At 41.0% G+C, this 27,959-nt stretch overlaps 1 protein-coding gene across 3 annotated transcripts; it reads left to right on the forward strand.

Annotated features, from left to right (window-relative positions):
* On the forward strand, positions 1-27,442 carry LOC134755188 (homeobox expressed in ES cells 1-like). 3 transcript variants are annotated; one of them, XM_063691699.1, is made up of 5 exons: positions 1-287; positions 21,353-21,508; positions 23,113-23,336; positions 24,876-24,959; positions 27,041-27,442. In XM_063691699.1, exons 1-5 carry the CDS (start codon positions 272-274, stop codon positions 27,407-27,409), a joined length of 849 nt encoding a protein of 282 aa, XP_063547769.1. In that variant the 5' UTR covers positions 1-271; the 3' UTR covers positions 27,410-27,442. The 3 variants fall into 3 exon arrangements, with proteins under 3 accessions (XP_063547769.1, XP_063547770.1, XP_063547771.1); XM_063691700.1 differs by having other exon boundaries at positions 23,116-23,336; XM_063691701.1 differs by having other exon boundaries at positions 21,356-21,508.
* The last annotated feature ends 517 nt before the right edge of the window (positions 27,443-27,959 follow it).

Below are 27,959 nucleotides of genomic sequence, written 5' to 3' on the forward strand. Positions count from 1 at the left end.
TTTGCGGGATACTTTTTCCCCCGCACATGTTTTGGTTTGGGCGTCCAACGCTAACAGCCAGAACCGAGCAAAGACTCAATTAGTTCACACATTAGTAAGAAAGTTAGAATAATTAAATTATTTAAAGTAATTCGATAAGCTAGTGGATTAATAACAATTATTTGCGAGTGGGAACGATGGTCTTAATTTAAGTAGAGTTGACAGTGCGCGTTCAAGATACTAAACCTGTTGGCTAGATTTATCTAATTTTGTGGTTTTCGACGTAATTGAAATGGACCAGAGCAAAGGTGAGTGTTTAAGTTGACGTAATTTTTGTTAAATTGTGTTGTGGTAATACGTTTACATTTTGAGCGTCTGTTTCCTTTTATTACTGTTTCATGTTTAAATTATGTTCTACGATTTATTTTCGTTTAATATCGTTGACTTTTTATTTAATTTTCTACATGTTAGGTAACTTATTGCAATTTTAAATAAAGTGGGCAGTTATAATGTGTCTTATCTTGTTGATTATTTTGGGAAATCTGACCACCAAATAAATACTAAGCTGAAAGGCCTAAAAAAACGGATTTTCAGGCAGTTTAAAAATGGTTACAGAATCGCTTTACAAATATTATTTGTATATGTTGTACTTTAATATTATTGTACATGGAATAAATCATTTATTTACATAAAAGATATATACAGTGGTACTACTAAACTCTAAAATCTAAAATAGGCCCTTGAGGCATTGTACCAAGGATGCTGGCGGCATTTCCTCGCTGTATCACAATGCTGATACGTTGTGCGAGGAAGCCGCCAGGTCTTCGGTCACCAGTTACGTCAACCAGACGCTTCGCGATTTCTGCAAATAACTTGTGCGCGCTGGGACCCCATGGGCCTAGACTCAACTCAAAATGGTACTCTTTACCGAGGCTCTATGTATAAAGAACTTAAAACAACCTATCAGCTAAAAATGATGCGTTCAAACCCCGGCTTCGTACCAATGAGTTTGTCTAAACTTATGTACGAAATATCTTTGATATTTACCAGTCGCTTTTCGGTGAAGGAAAACATCGTCAGGAAACCGGACTAAATCCCAATTAGGCCTAGTTTTCCCTCTGGGTTGGAAGGTCAGATGGCAGTCGCTTTCGTAAAAACTAGTGCTCACGTCAATTCTTGGGATTGGTTGCCAAGCGAACCCCAGGCACCCATGAGCCGAGGCAAAATGCCGGGACAACGCGAGGAAAATGAAAATTTTGCGTGAAAACGTCATAAGAAAACATTGATGAAAAATTTCATACTTTTATTTATGAATTGAATTGAATTATTATCTGTCCACAACGTGGCCGTAACGTTACCATGGAAAGCTGTCCACAACGTGACACTTTTTCGTGTAGCAGTACTGATAATTCCGCTACTTGACCCTATAGATGTCGACTACGAAACTAATAGTCTTTTTGGTAACAAAACTGATGTATGGAGTGAACTCTATATCTTCTTAATTCTCTTTGGTAAAACCACCCAATTATACTCCAAAAGCTCCCAACTTGGGACCATCCCAAATTACCTCAAATATCTTCCATCAGGTGTGACTATTATTTACATCCATAGACATAGTATATACAAGTAGTTATAGAGGCGCCACCGAGCGACCGGGGGTAAGAGAAAGAATATTCATATAACATTTGGGCAGCATAGGATTTTTTCTCTTTCACTCTTATAAATTTCAGTATTTCGCCATCGCCTACCTATGATGCCGCCCGGTCGGTGATAAGGATGGCACTATTTTCTCTTTCCTCTTATAGGAATCGCAATAAGACTATCTTTCTCTATCAAAGAGTGTCAGGCCCTTGTTTACATCCGACCGCTCGATTTCGTGTATTTCGTTCAATAATATCTCCACTACTAGGCATTTCAATTCTACTAATAGAATTGAAAACAAGTGGTCAATACCACTATACACGTAGATACCTAATTTCTATCGCTCGTATTTCAAAAAATTGCATTTCGCCATTTACCAACGATTTTCGAGTGACGATTTGACGAACGAAATTCAAAAATCGCCCCCTGCTCTACTTAAATCTCTTTGGTTTTACCATAGAGTAACTTATACTAGAGCGGTACTGTCATAGTAAATTTTGTAACCCCAGTAAATTCACTGCCATCTGTCGACACACTTTAAAACTAAAAATGAAGATTTATAAAAATACGATAGAATGTATTTAAATATATATAAATGATTTTTTTTATTTGCATTAATTATTTTTATGATTTTGACCCATGTTCTTTCACTGATATGCGTTAAAATTGTTAAATAACTAACGAAACCGTCAACGCCATCTATACGACTGTAGGCCAAAACTAGTAGCGCCCTCTGATCGAGAATCAAATTTTCTTGATTTTCTGAGGCACGTTTTTTTCTTAGACTGTATCCATCTATTACGGAGTTATATCTATTTTTGGTTTTACGGAATAAACTTAGGTACCTGTGATAACGATACAGTGCAACTATGACCCATCCCTGGAACCTTGGAAATAAGAGTGAAATCCAACAGGAACTACCCCTTTTCTACAATTTTTAGGGTTCCGTACCCAAAGGGTAAAAACGGGACCCTATTACTAAGACTCCGCTGTCCGTCTGTCTGTCACCAGGCTGTATCTCATGAACCGTGATATCTACACAGTTGAAATTTTCACAGATGATGTATTTCTGTTGCCGCTATAACAACAAATACTAAAAAGTACGGAACCCTCGGCGCGCGAGTCCGACTCGCACTTGGCCGGTTTTTCATTGCTTCAACTATTTTTGTAGATCACTACACCTTATGAAACAAAGTCCCCCCGCGTCTGTCTGTTTGTATGTATGCTCGCGTTAAATTCAAAAACTACTGAACGGATTTACATCCGGTTTTCACCTATCAATTAGAGTGATTCTAATGGGACCCACCAGTTAGAACAAAAATTTGACAGCTCCGAACAACTGACAGGCCGATATCGTCCGGCGGACTGATAGTCAGTGGGCCCCTTTAAGGAAGGTTTGGGTGTATAATTAGTTAAGGTTTTGTGTAACCTGTGCTAAGCCGGGACGGGTCGCTTGTATACACTAAAAACATGTTTAATATTATTTTCCCCTCACTAGCTCGGAAAGTTGTCTTTTATCCTTTAAAACAAGCGGGGAAAGTAATTTGACCTTGGATTGATCGTATTTAAGTAGCTTGACAGATAACAAAACGTAAAACGCTCATAATAATGATTCGTTTGATATTAATTATCATTAAACAAATGGTTTGAGAATCTAATAAAAAATACCAAATTTAGCTTTATTTAATGATTTTATGTCATAAACCTTAAAGTTCCATAAGAAACGTTTTTTTTTAATAATGACATTAAATATAATTCTGAACGCACAAGTTGAGTCGATGCAATTTCAAAACGCATCATTGACATTTCATACGTCAGAAATGTCAACATTGTCAACAAAATTTTTACTTAAAACTTCTAACGTAAAAATACAGAATTTCCAGAGTTTTTTGTTATAATATCGTAAAAAAATGAGTGATTTCAGTGATGAAGATGATCTAACGCCTGTGGATGTTGCACTTTCCTCGCTATAGTGAGGTGAAAAGTTTTGTGTTACACACGGGTGCAAATGTATTTTACTTCTCGTGTGTTGAAACACATGCTACGCTCAGGATTCTATTTTAGAACAACTCGCTTCGCTCGTGGTTCAACTATAGAATCCTTTCGCTTGCTCGTGTTTCAATTCTACACTCGCGGGTAAAATACAACTTTGCACCCTTGTATAACAAATAACTATTTACTCCGTACGGTTGAAGTCAATGGAAATAAATTGTAATATTTTATTTGTTTACCTAAATATTATCATGATTTCTTTTACTTTGTGTATGTATTCTCATTTTTCTAATAATTGCTTTGCCGCTTCGCGAATTATTAGATTTTTATTTAGTACATATTTTGTTTACGGCGAAAATTTCTCGTTTGATTGTAATATTTCATTCGACAGCAAAACTATTTGGCGATTTATTTGATACCCTCGCAACACTCAGCTTTCTAAAAATTAAGTCTTGTAATACTTTGAAATGCTCGTTTATCTATGTACATATTTATACATATAAGCATTTACGGTAAGTAAATAAAAAATTACAGTTTTACAATAAAACACTGATTTAAACTTTCACGACTTTTACACATTATTATTCAACAACGATGGGAATTAATCGCGTAAAATAAGTTTTAAATTTACCTCCGTCGTCCCCGTGGTCTCGGAGAAGACAACGCCGTCCTCGAAACGTCGGAGGTAAATTTAAAACTTATTTTACAATAAAAGTTAATAAAATCGCGACTAGCAACTTTGCCCGCTTTATGCGGTTTCTTATATTTTTACAAGTTTCTTTGCTTTTGAATTGTATGATATAATTAGGCCACAATAAGGGCAAACATGTACCTAAACATACTTTTCTTTGTGTCAGTAAAAATATACCTGCTCGTTTTAAAATTCTGAAATAAGCTGACCAAAGTATACTTAAATAATAAAATATTAACTTTAAGGATTTAAATTTTAATATTCTCTCTTTTAAGAATAACTTTCCGCCCTCTAACTTTATAGAAAATACTTTGTAATTTTTTTGCTTTAATACGGTTGCTCAGCTACTGTTTCGGAGTAAAGGATCTGATTTCTACTGACTTTTTCTCCAATACACATAAAATTGATAAAAATATACATTTGTAATATTATAATTTGTAAAATTTGCCGTCTTTTTCTACTGACATAGTTGGCTTACCAGAATATATTACAAATGTATATTTTTATCAATTATGTGTATTGAGGAAAAAGTCAGTAGAAATCAGATCCTTGAATTGTTGCATGTTTCCAAAAAGCCCTAGAATAGTACATTTCGATGCTAGTGCGGAAAGTATGTCATTACTTGATGACATTTCCGCACGTGTATCGAATATCGAACGACGTTTTTTAATACAGTTGCGAAAAAATAAGAAAAGCAACAAGTAAGGAATGGAATTCGAAACTTTTATATTATTAGTTCTGTGACATCATTGACATTGACATTATGAAGAAGTGTTTTTCTAGCTTTTATTCGACTAGAATAGATTTTGTTATCATTATTGAACCCACTTCAATAAAAGTTTTTTTTTTCAAATGCATGTTCTATAAGACAGAAACAATTGTAAATATTAAAACATTGTACTATTATTACCTAAATATCGTTATTTATGATTATTTGTGTATCGTATATTTATAAAAACAATATCGAATGTTGCCATTGGAAGCTTAAAACATTCTTGCAGTAAGAAAATACGCCTCTTCTTTGACAGGCGTTCCGTTCCATTCAGACAACTTATTAAGAACGGTTTTTCAACATTAAAAAATAAACGTGTTATAATACTTATAATGATGAAGAGGTAAGTAATAAAATATGAAATATGCATATTTTTCGTATTCTTACATTAACAGTAGGTTTTTATATTGATTACGTTTAAAGGAAACTAATATTAACACTCATCAATAAGTAGTCATGAATTGGAACAAGTAAAAATTTAAAAAAATTGGAAAAGTAAAAAAGCACTAGTTCGCGAAAACCAACTTTCCGCACGCTAAACAGCCACGAAAATTAGCACTTTTTGAGCAACTGTTAAAATTATAGGCCCTCTGCCGTCACCTTATCGTACCTACGCTGAAGTTTTATCTCATAATATTTATCACAACCAATTTGCTATGAAACTGCTACACTGATTTAGTTGAAATTTGGTATACATATGTAAGTTGGTGATCCAAAGATGGACGAGTAACGTAAATCAATGAAAGGCTGCCATTTTTGAGAAATTATATAAAAAGCAATTTCTTCCTTTCATATCAAATACAAGGGCTTGTGGTAAGCATTTAAGGTGTATATTTTTTAAAGTTATATTGTTAGAACATATACGAAAATTAAAAACGGTTTATAATGTTGAAAAAAAAAATCTGAATAAATTTAATTATCCATAAATTACAACCTATAAGAAAGGTCTGGTGTGAGTCGATCTTTAGGAAAAAAGTGTGAATATGGAACCCTCTAAATATGACACCGACATGCACTTGGCCGATTTTTAATTATTAATACGGTGTAGATTATTTTTACAAACTGCATGTCTACCTACTAAACTTTTTATCTTAATATAGGTATTCGAGAAATAAAAATATTTCAACGGAAATAATTAATAAATCAAATGATAAAGCGTTAAATAACGTACCTTTTTCATTTGACGCATCAGTTCAATTCCTTACAATAGTGAACGTTGGCTATGAAACTTCTTTTTCTTTGTCGTATTCTCATGACTGAGGGACGTGACGACTGTGGACACTCTTCACCATTCAGTGCTCTGCTCTCCAAGCGACGGGCCCAATCTTGGCCTACCTATTTATCTTTGGTATTTTATAAGAAAACTAAATGGTAGGTACTCGTTATATTATAATAAAACAATATCGTAAACAATAGAGAGTATTAAGTAACTAGCTTTTGCCCGCGACTTCGTCTGCGTGCACTTAGTAACAGCAGCTAAAGTAGCGCCTGGAAAAATTCTCAAAGCAATAATTCAATTTGAGCATATGCACACAAATTAGCAGGCACTTCATTAATTATCTCAATTCCACCCCGCTTTTTACTTTCTTAAGGGATGATTTTCGGGATAAAAACTATCCTATGTCCTTCTCAGGGACTCAACCTATCTCTATGCCAAATTTCATCTAAATCGATTGAGCGGTTTAAGCGTGAAGAGGGAACACACAGACAGAAAGACAGACAGACAGACTTTTGCATTTATAATATTAGTATGGAAGTATGGATGGAAGTATGGATTATGAAATGTTGCAACAATTTCAAAACTTATTCAAATTTTGTTAATTTACTTGTATAACAATTACGTAAACCCAGAAAAGTTGGCAACAAAAAACCTCTGATGTCTTTGTGAAGTTTACATTTGATAGGCTTGAACTTTGAACGAGTTATTTAAATTATTCTCAGACTAAAGGTTAAATACCCCGTCGGATTATATGTAGTAGATTATACAACTAGGGTATAAAGGCGAGGCCCGTTGTAGGTTGGTGATTAAATGGGGCATTTATGCCCAAGTTATATACTCTGCTTTACACTTCGATTGCGAGGAAAATATACGGAAATATCTAATATTTTAGGTTATTTTACCATATTTTGATAGATGTATAGATTTTGTACTTTATTGCCAAGTCAATAAGAGTCGTAATAGATGCCAGATGATTTTACTTTATGCTCTAAACTTCCAGAGCATAATAACCAACTTTGTGCCGCGGATTAAGGCCGAACGATCGGTTTGCCACTGTCTTTGTCACATCTCGCAAGAAAGAACGGGAAAGAACATACGCGCCAAGTGTCAATTTTGATCGAATTTTGTCGGTTTTTATTTATTTTAAAAACGTTACCTTACAATATCGAAATTCTAAAGCTATGAAATTACTATTTATGTTAAGATTGTTTTTTCTTCTTTTTTTGTTTATAGTATCACATAATAAATAACAGAGTAAAGTAGGATTAAAAGTCCGAGTTAGAGGTTACTTTGGGAATTAATTGTATCGAGCGAAGTGTCATAATTCGTGTATCGGAAGCTATGTTCTTAAAGATAATATAGTCAAGAACTACATATATTTTTTCCACGTCTACGAATATCAACGCCTCTTAGAAAAACATGATCATATAAGGAGATTTTTCGCCTTCTGGCTCAGGGAACCGAGTTAAGTCGAATGCTGTAACCGCCCGGCCCCGACATCGCGCGGCGGCGGCAGCGGCGAGCGGCGGCCATACGTGGGAAAGAAAGGTCCGATCGCTGTGTCTAGTTCGAACCTATGGCCGCCGCTCGCCGCTGCCGCCGCCGCGCGATGTCGTGGCCGGGCGGTTACAGCACTCGACTTAACCCTTAAATGCATGATTTTTTGTATAACTTTTTAATAAATTAAAATAGATGTGTCATGCTGTATAAAAGTAATAAACGTGATTTTGGATAGCTGCATATTGAGCCACGGACCATCAAATATACGATGCATATATACATCATTATGCATTTAAGGGTTAATCCGCGGCACAAAATTGGCCGTGGCCGCCGTGGCCGGGCCGTGAGGCACGCGACTTAATCCGCGATTTTACGAGCATGAGATTGAAAGTTTCACGATTTTTACTCATTATTATTCACAACGAACTTATTTGTGATATTTTCTATAAAAAGGTACCTCATTGTCGATGGTGCTTACGCCATTATAAACGATGCTCCGATATAAATACAATGCCGCGCGACGCTATGCGGCGTAAGCGCCATCGACAATAAGGTCACTTTTCATAGAAAATGGCCCATTTTACGGGATTAAGTCCCGTCGTTGTGAATAATAATGAAGTTGTTGTTTAACCTCTCGTGCTAATATTGATACCCTAGCAAGATTCCAAAATAGAACCAAGAGCATAGCGAGTGGTTCGAAAAATGGAATCTTGATAGTTGCGAGGGTTTCAAGGCACGCAAGGGTTAAACAAATAATGCCACCGAGTGACACAAAAAATTTCACCGCACCAAAACAAGGAAAATACTAACTGTAAAATATCTAACAAAATCAAAGCAAATCGATTCAAAATGAATGAATGAATGAATGTTTATCATTCAAAATCATCATTTAATAGTCAATTCTACCAGCAAACATAAGAAAACAAACTCAAAATTTGCATTAGATTACTTAGCCTCACATGTGAATAAAATATGAAACTTTCTTATCAATTTTTGAACAATCAAAAGAGTCTTTACCAGCTGGTGTGCTGAAAAAGTATTTTTTAAGAGTTTGTGGATGTGGATTAGAAACAACGGGTAGTTCAACTAATTTACACAAAACCTTTACAAATTATACATATAAACCTTCCTCTTGAATCACTCTATCTATTAAAAAAAACCGGCCAAGTGCGATTCGGGCTCGCGCACGAAGGGTTCCGTACCATTACGGAAAAAAACAGCAAAAAAATCACGTTTGTTGTATGGGAGCCCCATTTAAATATTTATATTATTCAGTTTTTGATATTTGTTGTTATAGCGGCAACAGAAATACATCATCTGTGAAAATTTCAACTGTCTAGCTATCACGGTTCATGAGATACAACCTGGTGACAGACAGACGGACAGACGGACAGCGGAGTCTTAGTAATAGGGTCCCGTTTTTACCCTTTGGGTACGGAACCCTAAAAAACCGCATCAAAATCCGTTGCCTAGTTTTAAAGACGTAAGCATACATAGGGACGAACATACATACAGAGCGGAAAGCGAATTTGTTTTATACTATGTAGTGATGATGCTATTGGTTGATTCCCGCGCGTCTCCTCTCATCTCCGACTCAGTGGAAAGGCAGCCTAAACTACATTTTCAGTGTAAAATATATTTGCACAAACGCACTGATCGCTCAGAACACAAACAGTATAGTGTCCGTATGTGCCACACGCACCGCCGCTGCTCTGAAGTATCGGTTACACACGTGGTATCGCTTTTACGGTGGCTGCGCCCGCGCCGGCGCGGATTCAGATTACTAAATATCATAGTCGACATGATATTGTTCATCGCACGTATGATAGGTATCGAAGTTCAAAGATGCACTTTGCGCCGAAGCTAACAATATTTTTTCCCCTCACTAGCTCGGAAAGTTGTCGTTTATCCTTCAATACAAGCGGGGAAAAACGCGTTTTATCCACTAGTGGGGAAAGTAATTTGACCTTGGATGGAGCGTGTTTAAGTAGCTTGACAGATAACAAAACGTAAAACGCTCATGATAATGGTTCGTTCGATATTAATTATCATTAAGTAAATGGTTTGAGAATCTAATAAAAAATACCAAATTTAGCTTTATTTAATGATTTTAAGTCATAAACCTTAAAATTCCATAAGAAACGTTTGTTTTTTTATAATGATGTTAAATATAATTCTGACAGCACAAGTTGAGTCGATGCAATTTCAAAACGCATCGTTGACATTTCATACATCAGAAATGTCAACATTGTCAACAATTTTTTTACTTAAAACCTTTTCTCACCGACTCGCGTAAAAATACACAACTTTCAGAGTTTTCTGTTATAATATCGTAAAGAAATGAGTGATTACAGTGATGAAGATGATCTAACGCCTGTGGATGTTGCACTTTCCTCGCTATAGTGAGGTGAAAAGTTTTGTGTTACACACGGGCGCAAATGTATTTTATTTCTCGTGTGTTGAAACACTCGCTACGCTCAGGATTCTATTTTAGAACCACTCGCTTCGCTCGTGGTTCACCTATAGAATCATTTCGCTTGCTCGTGTTTCAATTCTACACTCGCGGGTAAAATACAACTTTGCACCCTTGTATAACAAATAACTATTATTTTCCAATCTCGCCACCCAGGGCTAACTTGAGACGCGCCTCTTCCGAGATATTGAAAAAAGGCGCTTTATCTTTCTATATCTCTTTCGTGCTAGAAGGTGCGGTGCTGACACATAGGCGCAAAAGGAATCGCTGAGAGATTGATTTCGTGTTCGTATCAGAAATAAAAAAATGGCCAAGCCCGCAGTCATAACACTCATAACTGCGGTAGCAAGTGTCCCGTGCGTAGGTAATCCGGACGGATTAAATTTTACGCATTCTCAAACACTATGAAATGCAGGGCCTTATTAGCTATAAAGCTTTTATCATTGCTGAAAGGTATTTCGAACAGGTTTTAAGACGATAGTGGAGGACTGGGTAATTACTACGTATTGGGTTTAATAGAGCTAATAAGGTACAAAGAAATGTTCTAATCAAGCGATACCAATACAGTGACAGCATTATTCTAGACACCTATGATTATGACTTCCCACTTACTCCTATAATCACTACACCATATCAAAGATAGATATGAGTCCGTAATAGATGGATACAGTCTAAGGAAAGAACGTGCCTCGAAAATCAAGAAAAGTTGATTCTCGTTCAGAGGGCGCTACTAGTTTTGGCCTACAGTCGTATAGATGGCGTTGACGGTTTCGTTTGTTATTTAACAATTTTAACGCATATCAGTGAAAGAACATGGGTCAAAATCATAAAAATAATTAATGCAAATAAAAAAAATCATTTATCTATATTTAAATACATTCTATCGTATTTTTATAAATCTTCATTTTTAGTTTTAAAGTGTGTCGACAGATGGCAGTGAATTTACTGGGGTTACAAAATTTACTATGACAGTAACCATAACTATTTATTAATCTGTGCAGTAACGCTCTAGTATCAGTTACTCTATGACCATATAAAACAAAGCCCCCCCCCCCCCCCGCGCGTCTCTGTTTGTGTGTATATGTATAGGTACTTATGTTCGCGATAAACTCAAACACTACTGAACGGATTTTCATGCGGTTTTCACCTATCAATAGAGTGATTCTTGAGGAAGGTTTAGGTGAATAATTTGTTAAGGTTTTGTGTAACCCGTGCGAAGCCGGGGCGGGTCGCTATAGTCCCTTAGTTACCTTGGATTGTTATCCAGTGTTGCTTTGCTTTGGGCTTTGTAGACTGGTTACCACTTGCATGACTTGTTTGATTTTTCACCCTCATTCACACAACCAACTCACATTGATAAAAATCTTGTTATTACGGTCCATTTGGTTTATGTAAGCATAAAGATAATATATATACGAAACTCTCTTTTCATCTTTATTTACCAAACACCAAAATAAAAAACAATGTAATAAACGTCAAAGTTGACAATAAACATGACAAATGACTTCGTACGTGAAAAACTAAATAGGTCAAAAACAGTAAGTCATGATAACAGCCTATGACAATTATTAACATAGTATTTGAAACTTGTAGACTGGACGCGACTCAAAATGGAAAGTCAGTTTTTGTCACTTAGGTCCGTTTCTTACAAATACCCCTTTACGGTTTTTTTTAATAAGAGGTATATAAAAGTAGCAATATAAGAAAAAATACATTTTTTCTAGGAGGTAAGACTTGAGACATTTAGGTACGTATATGATTTGACGTTGTAGCCGCGAACGTAATTATGGATGGTATAGAAAGGATGCCAATCTCTTATGGCAATCTCTTATATAGTCTCCATGAACGTAATGTTACGTTCAAAACGTCAGGCCAATATGATAAAAGTGAGTGCATTCTATTAAATCCCGTTTTAGTATTAATTTTGGGACATTTAATTCTCGCCAGATCTCTAGCAGAATACCTACTGTGAAAACTAGTTTCACCTAGTGAAAATGCGTTTTCCCGAAAAGTCAAAACTAGTTTTAACCAATGTACTTTTGCGACTAGTTTTAAAAATCCGAGTTGTAACTCGGATTTTTGTAACTAGTTCTAACGCCTTTTATAGTAGCACATACATTATTGCCATGAAACTGTGTTGTACTTGTACCATATTGTATAAATGACCATTCATTTGTAATATGTATAAGGTTCCTATCTGTCCATCACACAACCCTTATCCAGGTTTACTTGACAGTAATTCGATTAATCAGATAGTGAACTGTCAGTCGTAGTCAAAATTAAAAATCAAATCATCAACACTATTTAATAAATATTAAATAAATTTATCTAGCTAACTACGATTTAGTAACTCAATGCACATATAAATTCCACGAACAAATTAACTAAATGACTTAAATATGTGAAAAATCCCGTTCCAAATTTTAACATTTCTATTCGAATAAGGTTGTATTTTTAAGGTAATAGTTCAACCATTGTAAAGTACAGAATTACTAAGTACCGATTCCCTAAGTAACCTAAGATCAGGCTGCAGTCAAAAACTAGTAAAGGTAAGGTTATCTGGATAATTTTCCCCGCGTCTTCATACTCGTTTTAGTTGGTTATTGTCTGGTTAGCTGCCTGTAAGCTTTAGTTTTTCCGAAAATTCCCAGAACAGAGGCGAATCTTTTTGTATGAGCACTTGCAACTTTACATTTTTTATCGAAACTACTGCAGTCTAAAATGAAGTCAAAATCAGTCCATAGACTAAATTTTTTGCAAGCTTTCTAGTGGTACCCCACACAATTCTTACAAATAAAATAAAAATCTGTTCACCCCTCTCAACCCCCAAAATTTTCCCCTAAAATAAGCGGTTTTGACTTGTATTGTATTGTATTGTATTGTAGTTCGGGCGATTTTCCGCAACTCGACGACTGGCGCCTATTTTGCGTGACATGGGGGTGGGCTAGTCCTGCCAGCCCAGCTCCTCGAGGAAACCTATCAAACCTTTGATGTTGAGTAGGACCTCGGGGAGGTCTCTCGGGGATCCGAGATGTTTTGCCCTGTATGGGGCCACTCCGCTGCACTCCAGCACCACGTGAGAGGCTGTTTCTTCTGTCTCCATGCATCCTCTGCATAGGGGACTGTCTGTGACACCTGTTATAAAAAGATGTTTGTTAAATAGTCCATGACCTGTTATGACACTGGTTACCATGCTCAGTCGGGTCTTTCCTAATTGAAGGAGCACCCTTGTGAGCTTTCCGTTGATGCCAGGCATGGCTTGTTTGGCCTGTCTGCATCCAGTCTGGTTTAGCCAATGTTCTGTGTGTAGTTTCCCTGTACGTGCCAGCAGCATTGAACGTACCTTGCTAAACGGTATCGGGAGGATCGGTTCTGGGCCAATCGCTCCCGCACTCGATCCTTGCCTGGCAAGCTCGTCCGCAGCATCGTTACCCCGGGATCCGCTGTGTCCTTTGATCCATTGTAGGGTGATCTTATTGTTATGACATACCTCCATTAGTCGTTCGTGGCATTCGTGTATAAGTTTGGATGTGACTATATGGCTTTTTAGAGCCATCAAGACTGCTCTACTGTCGGAGAGTATGCGGATGGAGGATCCTACTACCTTCCTTGCAGTAATGGCAGCCGCCGCGTTTATGATGCCCATGCACTCAGCCTGGAATACCGAGTTATGGGCTCCTAGCGGAGTGGTGATTGACATGTTCAGGTCTTCTGAGAAGGTTCCAGAGCCCGATCCGCTGTCTGTTTTGGACCCATCAGTGAAGATTCTGAGCTCCCGAGGATTGAGTCCTTCGTAATTGTCGTCCTCGTATAACTGTATTTTGTACCTTTTGTCGAAGATAGCTTGTTTATGAATCCGATCCGTGCCCGAATTGAGCACTGGAAATTCGTCATATACCTTATCCAGGCAAGTTGTGTGAAGAGCTCCTATGATGTTGGACCATATGTTAAGGGCTCGCAGCCTTACCGCTGAGAGACTGGCCTCTTGTTGTATGTGTAGGTGCAGCGGTGGAAGGCTTAACATGACCTCCATGGCTGCAGTCGGTGTGGACCTCGTACAGCCAGTGGTGGCCGCGCATGCGAGCCTTTGGAGTCTTTGTAGCTTGTCTCGTACGTTGCCTAGGTTTGTTCTTGGCCACCAAACCAGAGCACCGTAACAGAGTAAGGGGCGGATTATGGTCTTATAGAGCCAGAGAGTAATTTTTGGGTTGAGTCCCCACCTCTTACCAATCATCCTTCTGCATTGCCAAAAGACAACTCCCGCCTTGTCTATACGTTTGTTGATGTGATTGTTCCAGTTGAGTTTACTGTCGAGAGTTAGCCCTAAGTACTTAACTTCATCGGTCAGCTGTAGCTCGGTTTGGAAAAGTGTTGGTCTGGTAAAGTTGCCAAGCGCTCTTTTATTGGTGAACATTACCATTTCTGTTTTGGTGGGGTTGACTGATAGGTCGAATTCTCTACACCAGCGTTCTACAATCCGAAGAGCAGCCTGGGTGAGATCGCAGACTGTACTGGCAAATTTACCTGATATTAATATTGCCAGATCATCAGCGTAGCCTATTGTGTAGAAGTGTTTCTCGTTCAGTTTGGTTATAAGGTTGTTGACTACTAGGTTCCACAGCAGAGGTGACAGGACTCCCCCTTGAGGGCATCCTCGCACCGCCGCCACGGCCTGCGGTTCACCTGCATACCTTATAGTTCTTTTGTTTAGCATGTTCATAATCCACTTTGTTAGTCCGGGTTCCGCGCCGTGGCTATCCAAGGCATTCCCTATGCTGGTAAAGTGGGTCTTGTCGAAAGCGCCCTCGATGTCAATGAAGGTGCCAAGGCACAGTTCTTTGGCATGGATGGCTCTCTCAATGCGGCTGACGACCATGTGTAGTGCCGATTCTGTGGATTTACCTGAGCTGTACGCGTGCTGGTTGTTGTGCATCGGTGTGTTCTTTAGCGTTCGATCCCTCAAATCCCTGTCGCACAGTTTTTCCAGTGTTTTCAGCAGGAATGATGTGAGACTGATGGGCCTGAAGGATTTAGCCGCCGTGTAGTCATTCTTACCTGGTTTTGGTATGAATATCACGTTCACATCCCTCCATCTCCTGGGCACGTACCCCCAGGCTAGGCATGCTGCCATGATGCTGGTCAGGGTTTGCTGGATGGGCTCTAGACCCCACTGTAGGAGAGCAGGGAAGATCCCATCCGGACCAGCCGCCTTGAAGGGATGGAAACTGTTTATAGCCCACCTGAGTTTCTCAGCGGTGACGACTCTGTGCGCCATTTGCCAGTTGTTGTCTGCTGTACTGTATACCTCATCCTGCTGATCTTCATCGGCGAGACTTACGCATCCTGGAAAGTGAGTTTCCAGGAGAAGGCGTTGGGTCTCTACAGGGGAAGATGTGTACGTGCCATCGGGTTTCCGGAGTGAGCCCAATTGCGATGTGGTCTTGTACGCTAATGTTTTCCTTACACGGTTGGCGTGGTCTAGTGTTTCGATGCTGCTGCAGAAGTTCCTCCATGATAAGGATCTCCAGTACCGCAGTCTTTTTTTGTAATTGGCCTTGGCTTCATAGTAGTTGTCCCAGTCTACCTCGGCCATTGTGTTCATGGCCCTGTTGAAGAGTCTCCTGGTTTTCCGTCGGAGTCTCTCCAGTTCTGGACCCCACCACTTGTGTCCCGTTATGGCAGTCCTTGCCGGTGGTTTTAAGGGACACGCCTTGTGGTAGCTGTCTACGAGGGCATCGGTTAAGATGTTTACCTGCTGTTCTATTTCAGTCGGTTCCCGGAAGTCGTCCCTCGGAGGAAGCAGGTCGAGGCTTTCACCTAGGACCTTCCTGAAAGTGGCTCGGTCCGTTTTCCTGGGATTCCTTCGGGCGGTTGGTGTGTCACTAGATGCTAGTAGATTGAAGCGAATCCATCTATGGTCTGAGCAAGAGGCCTCCTGGGAGACGTGCCATCCCATGACTAGTTCACTGACCTCCTCCGAAGCCAGAGTCAGGTCAATAATCGTCCTGCATCGTTTGTTTACGAATGTTGGTTCGGCACCTACATTTAAAATGTTTAGATTAGTAGTCACAAGATATTCAACAAGTGTCTTACCTCTGTTGTTACTGGTCTCCATTCCCCACAGCGGGTGGTGTGCGTTGGAGTCGGCCCCGATGATTAATGCGAGGCCCGCTCTCTCGCAGTGGCTGACCAGTCGTTGTAGTTCGGCGGGCGGCGGCTCGTCCTCTCCGGGCATGTACGCCGAGGCAAGGACTAGGTCGCGACAGCCTGTTGGCAGTGGAACTTGTAGTTTAATCGCACACAGGTCTCTGGAACAGAACTCAGTGAGCGGTTGTGCAATGATATTGTTAGTGGTTAGGATACAAGCCCTAGGGACGGCGTGTACCGTGGAGTAATAGAGCTTACCTTTCGTGTCGGAGAGCCCGCGTATGTGACCGTTGCCCACCCATGGTTCTTGTAGGAGGGCAACGGCTGTTGGCAAACCTACCAGGCAGCGTCTCAGTTGGGCCGTAGCGGCCACGCTGTGCTGGAGGTTTGCTTGTAGGACACTAGCCGGTGTCCATGTTGTCGGTGGTGGGGTCTCCGTCTTGCATCTCCCCTCCCTCCTTCAACATGTCGGCCAGCCCCGTCTCTATCCAAGCCGACAGGTACTCACCGTCGGATGATGTCCCGGCTGGTTCGTCACCAGTGCCAAGGAGTTCATCCTCCGAGGGTTCGGCTGTCGTTGGCTTGGGCATCGATGGGGGGGCAACTTCCTCTCCGGAGGCAGATTTACTCTGACCGGGGGTGCCCGGGGCCTGTCGACTAGGGACCTGTGCTCCCGTTACCCTTAGGGTGGAGTCCTGCAGGGTGGGAGGCTGGTCCAGGTATTTGCCTCCGGGACCCCTGAACCTGAGGTAGACATTACCCACTCCACAGTTCAGGGATCTCCCCCTCTCCATAAAGGCGGGGACGAGGTCTTCGGGGATTGTGAAGGCGACAAACCACCCCTGGTCTTGCCGCAGTATCTCAATGATGGACCAAGTGCCGACCTTGGCCCATTCATTCTGGTACTTCAGTCCGTCAGCTGCCTGACGGACGTCTTCCCAGGACGAGTTGTTGATGTTGGGTATAAGGAGCCCGCACTTAACTCTCCTTGCCATCTCCGACTGGCGAACTGCCGTTAGGGAGATGTCTGGCAAGGTTAGGGACTGGATGCATCGCTGAGACCAGGCGGCCGAGTATTCGTCCTCTGCGAAGACCCTCAGCTGCCCCTCAGCGAAAACCGGTTTACCCTTGAATTTAGGTGGCCGGGCTCCCACGATGTTCTTCCTCGCCTCCACCACGATTGCTTGGTGCAACCCGCGGAGAATGGCGTGGGATGTTTCAGCGGAGATCTTACCCGACTTTGCGTCCGTGATGACGATCGTCAGGTCAGATGCCGCTGCTTGTGCGTACGACGCTTTCGGTTGGCTGGGGCTCACTAGTCGCTGCTTTTTGTTATCTCCTTGCGGGGAGAAGGACTCTTCTCGCGTCCTTTTAGCAGTGGCTCGTGCGAACTTGCCTGGCCGTCGTTTGGGTGGAACTGCAGTCGGAACAGCAGGGCTACTGGCCGACCTTCCTGCCTTAGGGGGTAGGATGGAACCTTTCCCCTTCGGCGGAGGCTTGCCAGCAGCATCCTGCTTGTTCGGCGCCGGTTCGGGTGCCGGCTTCTGAGAAGCCCGTGCTCCCTCCTCGGTTGCAGGGTTGTGTGTCTGTGTGTGTGTGTGTGTCTGTGTGGTGCCCAGTTGCTGCTCTCGTGCTAGCCGAGCCGCGCGCCTCTGGTTCTTATTTTTCTTCTTCTTCTTAGCCACCCCACCTTGACGTTGAACAGGGGGGGGTGGTTTGGAAGAGGAAGAAGTCCCGGCTCTGGCTGGGTGAGGCTTCCCACTAGTGGGTCGCTTCTTGGGCCTGCGGTCCACTACCTGCCAGTCCTGGAATGTGTTTGGGCCAGTCTGCTCCCCAGATGAACTAGGTTGCTGACCAGCCGGGTGGTTTGCTTGACGCACTGTCTCTGGGACAGCTTGTCTCGCATGTGTGGCTTCACCATTAGCGATGAACGCTGCTGGATCAGCTTGGGGGTTTTCGTTCGACCTGTTATCCATAGTTCGTACGTTTTATCTTCATCCTCATCGGCTCCCACCCTACAAGGGCCCACAACATTGGGAACGCTTACCGGCACATATAAAAGGTGCTTTCAGTCGTTAGGACACCGACTCGGGTATAGAAGTGAGAAGTTGGCTAGTTGCGCGACATCGGAAATTTGTGAAGGTGGGACGTAGGGTCGCCCAGGTCAGACGCCCTCCGCCAGAATCACCTAAACGAATCTCCTCAGCATGGCCTTTCACCACCACATCAGCAGCCGAAACTACCTCTGCGGCCCTCCCACTTCTTGCCGTGAGTCCACCTACGGTACCTCACTAGACCATTTCCCGGACTGTGGCTAGTAGCCCGGGCCACCGTTTCGCCCGAAATTCGGGCCGAAGCAGACGTGTTGCCACGCGGGTTGGCAATGGCTCAATCGCCAGGATCCCGTCATCCTTGCTTACGGCGCTCAACTGTGCAGGTCCTAGCACAGGTGGGTTGTGTGTAGGTTGTCAGCAGTAACCCACTCCTGCTGACAACACCAGTGTGGATGTTAGCCGTGACTAGAAAGAGGCACGAATGCCAGTCGCTAGTGACGTTGCCCAGGGTGGACCAGAGGAGACAGACGGACCTTTGGGCGGGCCGAAGCCCACCCAAACTTCCCCCCGTCTCCCGCTCGGGGAGGTCATCACACCACTCCACCCCATGCGGACGAAAATAAGCGGTTTTGACTTATTATTTACAAAATATTGGTGGTGGTAGCTATAACTGTTTCAAATTTTAGGTATCTACCTCAAACGGTCTCTGAGAAAAACGTATTTAACTGATATGCAAGACCGAAGTGATCCCATAAGTGTTCCGTTTGTCAAAACAGTTTTGCACGGAACACTAAAAATTTGAATATGCTTCCATCTGGAGGCACACAAGATCTCTGTAGATATCAGAATAAGGGCGGCTACACACGTAGGGCTGGGGCTTTACACATAACATGTGATTTTACAGAACTTCCTTTTTATTCGTTTCATATGGTTTTATGAAGGGAGGGGCATTTTTTAGAGTTCCTGAGTAAATTTGTCGTAGCATTTTTTATCTGTAAATATATTGGAGCTATAGTTGGTCAAACCAAGTTGGCAGTAAATAAAACCAAAAAAGCTATACCCATCCTTTTGTTTTGGGTGCTAGTACTAGTGTAAGACAATAGTTATTTGTTATACAAGGGTGCAAAGTTGTATTTTACCCGCGAGTGTGGAATTGAAACACGAGCAAGCGAAAGGATTCTATAGTTGAACCACGAGCGAAGCGAGTGGTTCTAAAATAGAATCCTGAGCGTAGCAAGTGTTTTAACACACGAGAAGTAAAATACATTTGCACCCGTGTGTAACACAAAACTTTTCCCCTCACTATAGCGAGGAAAGTGCAACATCCACAGGCGTTAGATCATCTTCATTAACTGGAATCACTCATTTTTTTACGATATTATAACAAAAAACTCTGGAAATTCTGTACTTTTACGTGAGAAGTTTTTAAGTAAAATTTTTGTTGACAATGTTGACATTTCTGACGTGAATGAAATGTCAATGATGCGTTTTGAAATTGCATCGACTTAACTTGTGCGTTCAGAATTATATTTAACATAATTATTAAAAAACAAACGTTTATTATGGAATTTTAAGGTTTATGAATTAAAATCATTAAATCAAGCTAAATCTGGTGTTTTTTATTAGATTCTCAAACCATTTATTTAATGATAATTAATATCGAACGAACCATTATTATGAGCGTTTTACGTTTTGTTATCTGTCAAGCTACTTAAACACGCTCCATTCAAGGTCAAATTACTTTCCCCACTAGTGGATAAAATGCGTTTTTCCCCTCTTGTTTTAAAGGATAAAAGACGGCTTTCCGAGCTAGTAAGGGAAAAAGATAGTATGATTATCTCTGTCTATGTTTGAAATGAGTCATTTGACAAACTATATAAGAAACGTTGATGTTCGCGGAAAACCAATTGATGTGATCTGCCGAACCAGGCACGAGATATTCTGTGGCTTTTCAGCCAACTGTTACACCGAAAAAAATAGCTAAACATGGAGTAATTACAAAAAAAAGTGAAATTAAGAAATAAAAAAATCATTTATTTCATGATAAATCGCAACATCTATTGTCGAGTAGCATTAGACAAAGCAACGATTGCACGCCCGCAGACGGATTTGAGTGCATGGACTTTAAACATGACCAAGATGGGTCATTCCTATAACTGATTATGTAGGGCAAAGTAATGATGCAAATTTTGAGTTTTTTTCTTATGTTACCGTAGAATTGACTTTTAAATAATGATTTTGAATGATACATTTTCTATTACGTTCATTTGGATTTGATGTGGTATGATTTTTTTGGTATTACATTGTTAGTATTTTCTATTGGCGTGGTGAAACTTTTGTGTTTCACTCGGAGGCAAAGTTTGTTTAACCCTCGCAACGCTCAAGATTCCATTTTACGAATCTTTTAATAACCGCACGAGCGAGCGGTTAAACAACCACTTTTCCCCTTAAAAACAAATAACTATTTTGGAACATGTACTGAGAGCTGCGTTTATAACATACTAGCTTTTGCCCCGCGACTTCGTCTACGTGGAGTTAGTAATTTGCGTAGCTTATTTTATAGATTCCTCATACAAACTTCCACCCCCCTTTTAACCCCCTTAAAGGATGATTTCTGGGATAGAAACTACCCTATGTCCTTCCCCGGTACTCAAACTATCTCTATACCATATTTCAACTAAATCGGTTCAGCGGTTTAAGCTTGAAGAGGTAACAGACAGACAGACAGACACACTTTCGCATTTATAATATTAGTATGGATTCCGTCGCTGGCCTTTCGTGATTACTTGATTAAAGTCAGCGCAAACAAGCGCATCCAAAAAATCCATCCAATCACTAGGTCCTCAGCTAGTTCTGAAACTCATAGCTTGCGTTTCTTTGTCAGCAGACACCCCACGTCAAGATGTGGCAAAGTTGTATGAAAACAAACCAGCGCAGAGCTACGCAAACCCCAACATTGCCTACACAGATAACAGCCACAACCTGTTCCAAATGATAAAGTGCCACGAGGACAGCTTACTCCGGTTGCATCACTTGACAGGTAAAAATAACAAAGTCAAAGTCAAAATATTCTTTATTCAAACAAGCACTTTTAAATTGTCACGTATTACAAATCGTCGCTATACTTACTCAACCTCATATCCGCAACAATCATTTGATGGAAATGTCGCTTTTCTTTCATTCGGAATACGGGTGTTTTTGTCATCAAATGAGTGTTGCAGATACGAGGTTGAGTAAGTATAGCGGCAAAATATTACCTTAATTTAAATATCAGAGCAATTTATTTATGATACTCGTACCTGTGAACGGGGTCCAGCAGGCGTTCTACATGACATTAGAGCTTTCCAAGGGGCCTCTACGTGTTGGATCTATATTCCCACGCAAGCCTATCAAAAGACTGGGTTTTGTAGGCCCGTGAAATCCAAATTCGTGATACATAATAATTTCATAAAAGGATCGTCAATCACCAAAATTGTATAAAAAAAATACTAGTCTAGAAACTTTCTAGAATAAAAATCTAAATGTCAAAAAATACGGATTACCTAATATAGGTGTTCTGGAACTGTGGTGTCTGTGGTGTTCGGAGGAACGTGAGTCTTTTGAGTCTACAGAGTGGCTAAAAAATAAGTGCATTCCCGTTGCCAGGAAGGTTTTGGGATTATACTAAGCAACTTTTACTATGGAAACAACCACGAAATAGCGAAAAAATAATTACCCTCCCATAGAAAATGGACCAGCAAAAATATATGAAAGAGCCAAATTTTTTTCGCGATTTCGGGACTGGTCCCATAGTAAAAGTGGCTCAGTATAATCCCAAAACCTCTAGGCAACGATAATGTACTTATTTTTTAGCCACCGTGTATATGAGGCACCGCGGTTAAAAAAACTTCCGTGTCTTTTAAGTACTGAGTCGTTTTGTTGAGTTGAGCACTCTATGTCTACTTAATTCTCTTTGGTTGAGTTAAGAATGTACAAGATTGCCTGTCAAATGCCATCATATTGGCCCACTAAGATGGGCCAGCGTGTAGAAAGGGTAGTGGTGTCGGACGACTTATGGCGCGGCGGGATGGCGATGGGATGTCAACGGTGTCGGTTTTTCGTCCTCACATCAAAGGTAGTGGACCAGCGATGGTGCGTACGCATCTATACGTGGCCTAATCCATAGTGCGTGTTCTCAACCATCGCATGGCCATCTCGCTGGTCCAGCGCTGGGCCATCGTGTAGAGCCATAAAGTGCGACCAAAATTGGAATGCCGTCGAGTGTCATTCGAAGTATTGTAATCAGACACAATAAACGATTGCGTAAATTCTTTGCATTTGTAAGAGTATATTCCAAGATGTAGTCACCCACCGTATCTCCTGAACAGCTTTTCGTGTTATCCAGTCCGCTAACCTTACGTTTTCGTACATTCAAGCGGCTCGTAATCACGATCACGAATACTCATGTTCATACACGTGATGGCTCCCATTTGCACACTTCAATTATATTTCATTGATTCAAAGCTTAAACGCTAGACCGGGCCGGATCTTCCGGCTCTTCGTTTTCTATGGAAAGCATCACGTGATCAGACTTCATAGAAAATGACATGCCGGAGCATCGGCCCGGGCTAGCGTGAATCATCATTAACACAACGCCTCCCACAGCAGCCGGCCGCCACAACAACTACGAGCAAAACTACCAAAACGAGCTCCCCTGGTACTCCAAACAGCAGTACATGAAACCCGTCGAATACCTGGCATATGAGGACACGCTTCGGCGAAAATTCGACGAGAAAGAAAAGGAAGATGAGAAAGATAAGGACGAGAGAAAGAAACCGAGAAGGAACAGGACAACGTTTTCGAGTCAGCAGCTCGCGGCGCTTGAGAAGGTGAGTTAGCCAGAATATTCAGAATTATCGACATTGACGTGGTTCTTATTATCACAGTTTGATTCACGGTTAGATATGTCTAGTAGCTTTTATTGCTTTTTTGTTTTGTTTCTACTAGTATACGAATGCATTCGTGGCGGGCGTATGCCAAAACTTATGGCTTATTCCTTCTTCTTCTTCCTCGCGTTATCCCGGCATTTTACCACGGCTCCTGGGAGCCTGGGGTCCGCTTGACAAGGCACTAGTTTTTATGAAAGCGACTGCCATCTGACCTTTCAACCCAGAGGGGGAACTAGGCCTTGTTAGGATCAGTCCGGTTTCCTAACGATGTTTTCCTTCACCGAAAAGCGACTGGTAAATATCAAATGATATTTCGTACATAAGTTCCGAAAAACTCATTGGTACGAGCCGGGGTTTGAACCCGCGACCTCCGGATTGAAAGTCGCACGCTCTTACCGCTAGGCTACCAGCGCTTATGTCGCTTAAATTTTATGCGAACACTCCGACAAACATTTATGTGCATATCCCGGTCTGATGAGGGCAAAAATGCACGTTGATTAAATATGGACTCTAATGTTAATATCGATACAAAGTAATTTCTAAATCATTATTATAACAAATGTGACTACTTCTTAAATTAAACGTTAATTAAGAGCGTCAGCTCATGACCTATATTCAAACCTTAACTAGTAGACCGCGAGCCAGGAACAGATTTCCATGACCAACCGCCTCCGGGGCGATAACTCGTATAGTGGTTATTATGCTATGTATGATGAACCCTCGTGAACGTCAGCTGTCGCTCTGTTGATAGGTTGAGGAATGGCAGCCACAGAAACACGTAAAAAAATGACTGTTTTTTTTAAATTTAAAATAGCATCTAAACTATCATTTGACACAATATGTCAATCGGGAGGCCATGACTGAAAAAAAATATTTTTACATGTTCTGTCATCAACTTACGGTATTTCCACCTCGAAACAACCGGCTGACTATTTTTTTTAAATCATGATAGCATCTAAACTATCATCTGACGAAGTATCAACCGGAAGGCGATGACAGACGATATAATAGGGGGTATTACTGCAATGTTCTGCCACCAGAGTGCAGCACTAGCCTTTTTAGTAAACCATAGAGTAACTTATACATACTGTACCTTGAACAGGTTTTTGACAAGTTTTCAGAGATAATAAAATATGACATTGATGCATCAAGGCGGTTTGCTTACAGAGGACCTACCGGGAAACGCGAATCCGAAAATTCGCTATCTGCCTCTTTATCGCTCGAATATGCAAGTGACAGAGATATTAGATAAATAAATTTTCTTGTTTCACTATAGACCTTCAGTTGTGGTAGTGGCGCCCTGGCGCCCCCTACGCAGTTTTCTTTTCTGGCCCGCGGTCTACACGGAATTCTTATGTCCTTATTCTCACCTTAAACTAATAGATTTGTACGTTGGATACATCAGTCCGACATATCTGATGGACGCTGTACGTATATACCTAGCTAGCTAAACTCATGGTGGTTTGTGGTGCATTGCAGGTATTCGAAAAAACACATTATCCGGACGCATTCGTGAGAGAAGATTTGGCAGCGAGGGTCAATCTTACAGAAGCCAGGGTTCAGGTTAGTGAAGGTTTTGTAGGATTTGACGCTTTGAAATTTTTTACTTAATAGCTTTTGGCAAAAATTTCATTTTTGGTACAAGCTTTTATCGCTGACTGTACTTTTCTTGCCACAGATAACTAATACTCATCGAGACAATTCTAAAAACCCCAAACACAATTAGGTTTCGTTGTTTTATCACAGAGTTCCTAATGGCCACCTCCTGTCTCCATCAGATCAGCTCGATGGTACCATAATATTGCATTGTCACCCGACTTACATATGTATTCAGCTTCATTGGAAGTCAGGAAGTGGGTCAAATTTTACTTTGTAAGATAAAAAGCTTGTAAAAAAATAGAAAAAATTCACCGCTTCGGGCCAAACTCGAAATTGCGACCTTTTAGGAGACCAGTTGCACCATTCCACTAACCCGGGGTTAACTGGTTAGACCTAGAGTTATCGTGGTTACCAGTACAAATTGACACTGGGTTAACAGCTTAACCGCTTAACCCCGGGTTAGTGGGATGGTGCAAGTGGCGCTAAGTTACTGAAGCTTACCAGAATAATGCCAATTTTTTCACTCCTTCCTTTTGTTTACATGCCATAGGGAGCCACATATTCTTGCGAGGTAGGTAGTTAATAGTACATTATTGTCGAGGCTCGGAAGTAGCTACTTGCTGGCTGAGGATTCGTTTTAAACGGACGACCTCGGGAGTCAGTTTAATGAGGGCTAACGCGTATGAATTCACCGCTAGGGGCGCTAGTGTAGATGGTGGTCTTTTCCATAGTTCGAAATGTCAAATGTCACTTGTCACTTCAATGACTGACAGCTGTTCTTAAGTCTTTTGGACCACCATCAACAGAGGCGCCAACTGGTGAGCAAAAAAACGATAGCCCTCATTGAATTTTGAATCCGAAGCCTGCAATTAGCCTTCCAGCCGAGTCATATGTAGTGCTTTCCTCAAAAATGGCGCAATAAATGCAAATATAATAGAAATATTTTACAGAAGCAATGTTCTTATTCACAGAAAAAAGTAAAAAGATTTGCTTTGCCGCCGTTTTATTTTTTTAATTAAAAATGGAAGTGTATTTTTCTGCTGAAAATACGCCAACCTATTTGAGACACCTAAATAGTCGCGGTACCAACATTATAATCATCTGTTTGGCTGTTATGCCTTCATTTGATATGGCCACTTCAACTTTTAAAAAGTTTGGAACTCGACAAATAATAGAATTTGTATGCAACATTGCAGTCCCGAAATCGAGACTGCAATGTTTTTAACTTTTTAATTTTTTGACTGACCATAAACTAGGCACTTCGCGACCTAATTTTTAACCAGCAATGTCGACTTTGCCGTCCATTTTTGAGAAAAAAATATTTTACTTGAATCGTTCCATATTTCTAAATGGCCCGATGATAAGCCCTCCGCCGTCACTTTATCGTAGGCTGAAGTTTTATCTCATAATATTTCTTATATTTACAATCTTTTTCACGATTATAACTGGCTAATCATACTCGTACGACTTCATTTTAATAAAATTCTTATTTATAAAACTTACAATACATTTATGTACGGTCGAGTTCACAAACATCTTTAGTTACAAGCCAAACGTTCCATAAATAATATATTTTCCCGGCCTTATTGTCAATGTCTTATGGCTCCTCTACACGATGGTCTCCACTAAGACGGGCCAGCGTGTATAGAGGGTAGTGGTGTCGGATGGCTTATGGCGTGGCGGCCACGGTGTCGGTTTTCCATCCGCACATCAAAGGTAGTGGACCAGCGATGGCGCGTACGCATCAACACGAGGCTCATTCTATAGTGCGTGCTCTCGAGCATCGCATGGCCATCTCGCTGGCCCAGCGCTGAGCCATCGTGTAGAGGAGCCATAACCATCGCACGTCCATCTCGCTGGTCCTGCGCTGGGCCATCGTGTAGAGGAGCCATTAGAGGCTTGTAAATATTTTTGGAAAGTTGGCTTGTAAAGATGTGTGTTAAGTCGACTGTACAAATTTTGACATTCCCATTCCAAGTAACGATCCAATTAAAATGACATGTTATATTGACAAACGCCCACGAATAACCCCATTTACCCCACAGGTATGGTTCCAAAACCGTCGCGCCAAATTCCGTCGAAACGAGCGCTCAGCGCTCTCCAGCCGCACCCTCCCGTCGTCACCAGAGCCCGTCCCCGTGCCCATCGGCCAACCCGACCGACCCGAGCTCAGAAACAAAGACTGGCTGCACTTCCAACCCACCTTCAACGTCCCTATCGTCAACTCCATGTACCAGAATGAGTACCTAATGATGCAGAACAATAGACAGTATGTGCAGAACTCGCAGCTGATGGGGTACAACGAGGGCTACTCGTGCGGGCTGATGGGGTACACGGCGCCGCTGCAGTCGCACGCGCCGTACAACTTAAACCTGAGGCACCGCGAGTTTTCTATTAATAATATTACTTTATAAGACTTGTAGTTTATAAATAAATGTTTGTCTATATTTATTGTATTTTTGTTTACCCATAAATCCTCGCTTTTTCTGAAGTTGTAACAGAATAGTAAATTTAATAAAAAACTGGCCCATAGCATGCTCAGTATAGGGTTCCCACATAACAGCTCAACAATTTACAACTAATATTATAAGCAGAAGGAGTTGAAAATAGTTCCGGGTAATCCGGTTATAATATTCGCTGAAAATCGTTGAGCAATGTTTCCGTTCGTCGCGATATCTATTTTCGAGTAGAAGCTGATAATTCCGCTACTTGACGCTGGATGTCGACTACGAAAATAAGACTTTTTGGTAACAAAACTGATGTATGAAGTGAGCACTATGTATACTTAATTCTCTTTGTTCTTATATACCTACCGTGATCCCGGCTTTTGATATAGACTCTTTTCTTTTCCTTTTTCACAAGCGTCTTATTTAATATTTTATTTTGAGGTAACATTCAACTACTGTGTCTCATAACATAACCTTAAGCTCATGGAGACTATATAAAGGAGCCAAATCTCTAAGT

This window comes from Cydia strobilella, chromosome Z (genome assembly GCF_947568885.1).
Source record: "Cydia strobilella chromosome Z, ilCydStro3.1, whole genome shotgun sequence".
Taxonomy (NCBI): domain Eukaryota; kingdom Metazoa; phylum Arthropoda; class Insecta; order Lepidoptera; family Tortricidae; genus Cydia; species Cydia strobilella.